General features: G+C 72.4%; 1 protein-coding gene across 1 annotated transcript; it reads left to right on the forward strand.

Annotated features, from left to right (window-relative positions):
• Window positions 1-542: 542 nt before the first annotated feature.
• Window positions 543-7007, forward strand: LOC118157117 (dihydropyrimidinase-related protein 5-like; the record flags this gene model as incomplete). The annotated part of the gene is made up of 11 exons (XM_035311358.1): window positions 543-1002; window positions 1474-1653; window positions 1751-1819; window positions 2174-2218; window positions 2359-2434; window positions 3479-3635; window positions 4273-4414; window positions 4545-4687; window positions 4766-4973; window positions 6058-6226; window positions 6872-7007. Coding segments are annotated over 11 exons (1735 nt in total), but the record flags the coding sequence as incomplete, so codon positions are not given.
• Window positions 7008-7013: the final 6 nt, after the last annotated feature.

The following is a 7013-nucleotide window of genomic DNA, read 5'->3' on the forward strand; positions in this document are numbered from 1 at the left end:
CGGCGGCTGCCCGCGGCCGGGCTCGGGCTTCTGCTGCCTGCCCCCAGCTGCGCCCAGCACCCAGCAGGGATGGCTGGGACCTGCCGTGGTGCTCCACGGGGCCGGGGCAGCCCTGGGGACCTCGGGGTAGCTCTCGGGGGGCCGTGGGGCTGGCGGTGCCGAGCACCGGGTGCCGCTGTCCATGCGCCCTGCACACAGCAGGCATTGTGCAGGGCTGGCGCCGGCCGTGCCTGGCCCTGGGGTGGGGGTGCTGGGCAGCGCTGTGCCGCGGCACGGCGAGGGGACAGTGTGGTGACCGCAGGCACCCCGTGCCGTGCCGTCCCCACCCCGCAGGCTGCCTCGCAGCACAGCGAGCACCCCACCAGGGCCAAGTGCTAAAGGAGCTTTGGGGATTAGCCGGGCTGGGTGAGCCGGGGACACGGCCGGGTGCGACGGCGCCCACCCCGCTGCCCGTGCAGGCTGTGTGGTGGGGGGGCTCTCCCACAGCCCCCTTGCTGCCAGGTGAGAGCGGCCCCCCTGGGTTGGGCCCTGTGGTGCTGCAGTGCCCAGGCCCGTGGAGATCCTGGGCAGAGCCCCCCAGATCAACCCATCGGCACTGGGGGGCAGCCGGCCGTGCCCGGTCTCCCTGCGTGCCTTAAGCACAACGTGGGGTGTCCCCCCCCACAGGCAGGGCCAGGGGGATGGTGCCTGCAACGGAGCTGGCCCAGGAGTGTCGTGACCCCCCGTTGTCCCCCCGGGGTGCAGCCACCTTGGCTGTTTGGGGACCGGCGCTGCTCCGCAGCGTGGGCATCCCCGGGGGCGAGTCCTGCCCCCAGCAGCAGCGTGCCCCCACCTCACCCACAGGCAGCCCTGGTGGGAGGGACGACGATGATCATCGGCCACGTGCTGCCCGACAAGGAGACCTCGCTGCTGGACGCCTACGAGAAGTGCCGCAGCCTGGCCGACCCCAAGGTCTGCTGCGACTACGCCCTGCACATGGGCATCACTTGGTGGGCGCCCAAGGTGAGCGCGGCACCGCGGCCCCCTCTGGCACCACGGCACGGCCGGGAGGGCGCCGGGGCCGCCGTGCCCAGGAACAGCTGCTGTGGCTGGGGCTAATTCCTGTCCGCTGATCCCATTAGCCGCTTGTTTGGGTGGGTTTGGCGGAGCCCCCGGGCTGCCTTTTGAGCTGCCTTGATCCCGGGTCCCCGCCAGGCTGAGCCCCTCGCAGGGCGGGGGGGGACCCGATGCAGCTGCCGCAGCGGGATCAGGCTGGGTCTGAACCCCAGGCCTCCCAGCCCCATTGCACCAGGCCCTCCCCAAGGTACACGCACTAATCCTGCCTGAGACATCCCCGAGGGTGAAGTGTGGGCCCTGCCCCGTGGTGCTGAACACCTCGCCCCATGCCCGCCCCACGGCAGGGGGAGCACAGCCCAAACCTCTCCGTGCACCCTGGAGCTGCCGCGCCGCCGCTGAGCCCCTGTCCCCGTGCAGGTGAAGGCAGAGATGGAGACGCTGGTGCGGGAGAAGGGGGTGAACTCCTTCCAGATGTTCATGACCTACAAGGACCTGTACATGCTGCGGGACAGCGAGCTCTACCAGGTCTTCCGCGCCTGCCGCGACTTCGGGGCCATCGCCCGGGTGCACGCCGAGAACGGCGAGCTGGTGGCCGAGGTGGGCGCCGTGGGGGCACCGTGCAGGGAGGGGGCCGCGGGCGTGGGGCAGGCAGAGCCCCGGGTGGCCCCCAGCCTGACCCCGCGCCCTTCTGCAGGGAGCCAAGGAGGCGCTGGAGCTGGGCATCACGGGGCCGGAGGGCATCGAGATCAGCCGGCCTGAAGAGGTGGGTCCGGCCGCTTGCGCCGCGGTGTCCTGGGGCACGGCTCGGGCTGGGGCTCGGATTTGGAGCACCCCCAGCCAGCAGCCGTCCATGTGGCCGCCCTGCGCCCCCGTCTGTGCCATTCGTACGCCTGCACGCACGCACCGGGCTGTGCGCACGCCCCATCCACCTGCACGCTCACCACCCACGCACCCCTCCGCACACCGTCTGCACCCCCACGCCACGCACGGCGCCCCCGCATGCTACCCGTGCCCCCGTCCGGGCACCCACCGCCCCAAGCGCCGCGCAGCCCCCTCTGCCCACCCCCGGGTCCAGCTCCCCGTGCCGGGCGTCCGCTCACCGCCGCTCTCCCCGCAGCTGGAGGCCGAGGCCACGCACCGCGTCATCACCATCGCCAACAGGGTGAGTCGCCCCGAGCCCCGCGAGGCCGGGACCCTGCCCCGCTGCCCCCCGTAGCGTGGGGACCCTGCGGCCCCAGTCCGGTGGCCGGGGCCTCCCCGTGGGGCGCGGGGCCCCCCGTGAGCTCTGCCCACCATCCGCAGACCCACTGCCCCGTGTACCTGGTGAACGTCTCCAGCATGTCGGCCGGGGACGTCATCGCCAGCGCCAAGATGCAAGGTACGCAACGGGGGGGTTGGCATGGGTGGGGCCGGGGGGCGTGGCCATGGGGCGAGGCTCCGCCCCCTGGAGGGGTAACGCCCTGGATAGCCCCGCCCGCCCCCACCTGTGGCCCCGCCCCCATCACACACTGGGAGCCCTGCAGTGGGAGCCCTGGCCACGCCTCCTGGCTGTGGCCCCGCCCTCTGCGGTGGAAGGCCCCGAAGCTCCGCCCCCGGGTGAAGCTCCGCCCCCTGCGCCTGGCGGTCTTGGCCGCGCCCCCTGACCGGTGGCCCCGCCCACGGCACTGCATCACATGTGGGGACACATGGGGACACACGTGGGGACACGGGCACACAGGGACACGGGCACACACGTGGGGACATGCGGGGACACGGGCACACACATGTGGGGACACATGGGGACACATGGGGACATGCGGGGACACGAGCAAACACACGTGGGGACACACGTGGGGACATGCGGGGACACAGGCGAACACACATGGGGACACACGTGGGGACACACGTGAGGACATGCGGGGACACGGGCACACACACGGGGACACGGGCACCGGGGGTCCCTACGGGTGTGCGCACAGAGGTGTGGGGCACGGGGGCACACGCACGGACACGGGCGTGCACAGGGACACGTGCACAGGGACACGTGCACAGGGACACGTGCCTGGCTGGGGACACGCACACAGACACGGGACGCACACGGGTGCGTGGGCACGCTGCTCAGGGCAGAGTCCTGGGGACACGGTCACACGCACAGGCAGGAGGTGCAGGGCTGTGGGCACGGGCACGCAGAAACACGTGGGATCGTGGACACGTGCATGTGCACACGGGTGGGCAAGCCCACGGAGCCCCGCGGGCACAGGCTGTGGGGATGGGAGCACACGCATGCACACGGGCACACACGTGCACGCTGGGGCTCACCCCACAGCAGGCACAGGGTGCGACACGGGCAGCACTCACGCACAACCCTCCCTTGCACACCCACCCCGTGCCCCCAGCCCCATCCCACCGCCGCCCCCGCCCACCCCCGTGCCTCCCCCCGCAGGGAAGGTGGTGTACGCGGAGACGACCACGGCGCACGCCACGCTCACCGGGCTGCACTACTACCACCAGGACTGGTTCCACGCCGCCGCCTACGTGACGGTGCCGCCCCTGCGCCTGGACACCAACACCTCCGCCTACCTCATGAGCCTGCTCGCCAAGTACGGCAGCCCCGGCTGCTCCCCGCGCCCCCTCCCCGCGTGCCACGCTCTCCAGGCACCCCGCTGCCAAGGCACGGCGCTTCCTGGGGCCACCACCACAGCCCCCTCCCCCCCCCCCCCATCCTTTGGGCACCCCACTCCTTGGGCGGGCCCCTGGGCGTGAAGCACCTCGCTTCATGGGCACGGTGCTCTCTGGGCGCCTCGCTTCCCTGGCACCCTGCTCCCCCGGTGCCTCACCCCTTGGGTACCATGCTTCCCAAGCACCTGGGTTGCACGTGCGCCCTGCTCCTTGAGCACCCCACTGCATGGGTGCCCCACTCCATGAGTACCCATTGCTTGCATGCCCTGCTCCCCGAGCACCCCCCTGTGTGGGTTCCCTGCTCCCCGAGCACCCCCCTGTGTGGGCACCCTGCTCCCCGAGTACCCCACTGCATGGGCGCCCTGCTCCCCAAGCACCCCCGTGTGGGTTCCCTGCTCCCCGAGCACCCCACTGCGTGGGTTCCCTGTTCCCTGAGCACCCCCGTGTGGGTTCCCTGCTCCCCGAGCACCCCGCTGCCGGTCTCCAGCCCCGCTGCAGGCTGTCTGTGCGGAGCTGCCCCAGCCCCGCCAGCAGCAGCCCTGCCCCGTGCCCCCGCAGCGACACCCTGAACGTCGTGGCCTCCGACCACCGGCCCTTCAGCACCAAGCAGAAGGCCATGGGCAAGGAGGACTTCACCAAGATCCCGCACGGTGTCAGCGGGGTGCAGGACCGCATGAACATCATCTGGGAGCGGGGCGTGGTACGTGCACGTCGGGCAGGGGCAGAGCTGTGCCACAGGGCAGGATGCGGCCCGGCACCCGCCGCAGCGAGCGGGGACGGTGCTCGGCTAGGGGTGCGCACGGGAACCCCTCACCCCCTTCTGGCGGCAGGTCGGGGGCAAGATGGATGAGAACCGCTTCGTGGCCGTGACCAGCTCGAACGCCGCCAAGCTGCACAACCTGTACCCCCGCAAGGGCCGGATCATCCCCGGGGCCGACGCCGATGTGGTGGTGTGGGACCCCGAGGCCACCAAGTAGGTGCCACCCCTGTGGGGACAGCGGGGACGGGGGCTGCACGAGGGCGGCCGCTCACCGCCCCGTCCCCTGCCCAGGACCATCTCGGCCAGCACCCAGGTGCAGGGCGGGGAAATCAACCTGTACGAGAACATGCGCTGCCACGGGGTGCCCCTGGTCACCATCAGCCGCGGGCGCGTGGTCTACGAGAACGGCGTCTTCATGTGCGCCGAGGGCACCGGCAAGTTCTGCCCCCTCCGCTCCTTCCCGGACTCCGTCTACAAGAAGCTGGTGCAGCGGGAGAAGGTACGGGGGGAAGGGGATGCGGGGCCGGGCTGCGCTGCGCGGGGCGGCGGCGGTGCCAGCAGGGTGGCTCCATGCCCCCGGTGCCGTGCGGTGCCGTGGTCGGTGCTGTGCCGTGAGTGCACAGCGCGCTCGGGGGGACGGGCAGAGCGTGGCGGTGGCATCCCCTGGGTGGGAGCGGGGCATGGAAACCTCCCCCAGCTCCTGCCCTTCCCCATCCTCTTACCCCGTGGTGACGGCGCAGAGGGTTTGGGGACGGTCACCTGCTGAACCCAGCGGTTGTGCCAGCGTGTGTGCAAGGTGCATAAAAAGCTTTGGGACCCTCTTCTCTGTGGCTCTTTGCCCGTCACCACGCCCCGGGCACCCCCTCACCGCCCCGCTCTGCCCTCACTCTTGTCCCCAGCGCCGTCCCGGTGTGACCCCCAGGCCCGGGACCAGCGGTGCTGGCACACCCTGGCGCTGGGGACCCCATGCCTGCTTCTGAGGCCGTGCGGGGGGCTTGGTCGCGGCGCTGATGGGGCGAGGGAAGCCCCAGCGGGAGCTGTGCGGGGCCTCGGGGCTGCACAGGGGGCACGGGGCAGGGTCCTGCTGCTGTGCCTGCGTGGGGCAGCGCCCGCTGCGTGGGCTGCTCTGAGCCCCTGCCTGCGCCTCGCTGCTGGGGGGACGGGGCTGCGCCGAGGGGCTCGCCCACCTGCCCAGCACCGCTCCGCATCCCTGGGCACCGTCACGGGGCACCGGGGCCTCGTGCACCCGGTGCAGGCTCACCCTGCACCGCTCCTCCCCGGGCTGCACCCACCGCAGCCCCCTCCCCACATCGCCTTGCTCCGCAGACCACGGCTCCCCCGTGCTCCCAGCCCACCCGCGCCCCATCCAAGCCCCAGCCCCACTCCCTCCCCCTGTGCCCACCAAAGGGACACCCACATACTCGCCCTGTGCCCCCCCTTTTGTCCCAGCACCCAGCACCCTGCCCGACCCCCAGCACCCAGCGCCAGCCCCCCCACCTGCCCCATGCCCCCCCCCAGGCGGGCACGGCCGCGTCCCGGCCCCCAGCTCACAGCTCTCTCTGCTTTTGCTTCCCTTCCGGCAGAGTTTAAAGCTCAGGGGCGTGGATCGCACCCCGTACCTGGGGGACGTGGCCGTGGTTGTGCATGCAGGGAAAAAAGAGACGGGGACGCCCCTTGCAGATACGCCCACCCGGCCTGCCACGCGACACGGGGGCATGAGGGACCTGCACGAGTCCAGCTTCAGCCTGTCCGGTAAGAGTGGGGCTGCATCCAGCCCCCCCCCGGCCCCCTGCCCACCTCCCACAGGGGCTCCCCGGCGCTGCCGGGCACTCCCAGACATCCCGGTGCCCCCGCTGCCATCCCAGTGCCTGTCCCAGCATCCCGGTACTCCCCCCTTCTCTGGTGCACGGGGCCCCCCCACGCGCCCCACTTCCCCAGCACGCAGCTCCCGGGCAGAGCAGGGCACCGCCGCCGCCCCCTCCCCGTCCCCCCCACCTCTCCGTGTGCCATCCGGTGACAGGCGCGGTGCTGGCGTTGTCCCCGTGGCTGTGGGGAGCGGGCAGCAGGGGGGCTGCGTCTCCCCGCGCCCCGGGGTCGCATCCTGCTCCCCACGCCGCGCGTGCTCGGTGCTGGCCGTGCTCCTGGGGGGGCCGTGATCGTGCCCCCGGGCACGGTGGGTCCGTGATGTTTGTCCCCCGGCCCTGGTGCTGCAGGAGGCAGGGGGCTCGCCCGCCGGCTGGGGCGCAGCCTGGGGTCCCCGGCGCAGCGGGTGGGCTCAGGGCGCCGGGTCTGGGGGCGGCGCTGGGGGACTGAGGGTGGTGCCGGGGGGCTGGGGTCGCCGTCAGGCCGTGCCCTGTGTCCGTCAGCCCTGACGGCCGCCGTCTGTCCGTCCCGCAGGTTCGCAGATCGATGACCACGTTCCAAAGCGAGCTTCGGCCCGGATTCTCGCTCCCCCCGGAGGCCGGTCTAGCGGCATTTGGTAAAGCCGGGGACCTGTCCCCCAACTGAGGACGCGGGCGCCGGGCCCCGCGCCCCCCCC

This window comes from Oxyura jamaicensis (genome assembly GCF_011077185.1).
Source record: "Oxyura jamaicensis isolate SHBP4307 breed ruddy duck chromosome 3 unlocalized genomic scaffold, BPBGC_Ojam_1.0 oxy3_random_OJ73014, whole genome shotgun sequence".
Classification (NCBI taxonomy): domain Eukaryota; kingdom Metazoa; phylum Chordata; class Aves; order Anseriformes; family Anatidae; genus Oxyura; species Oxyura jamaicensis.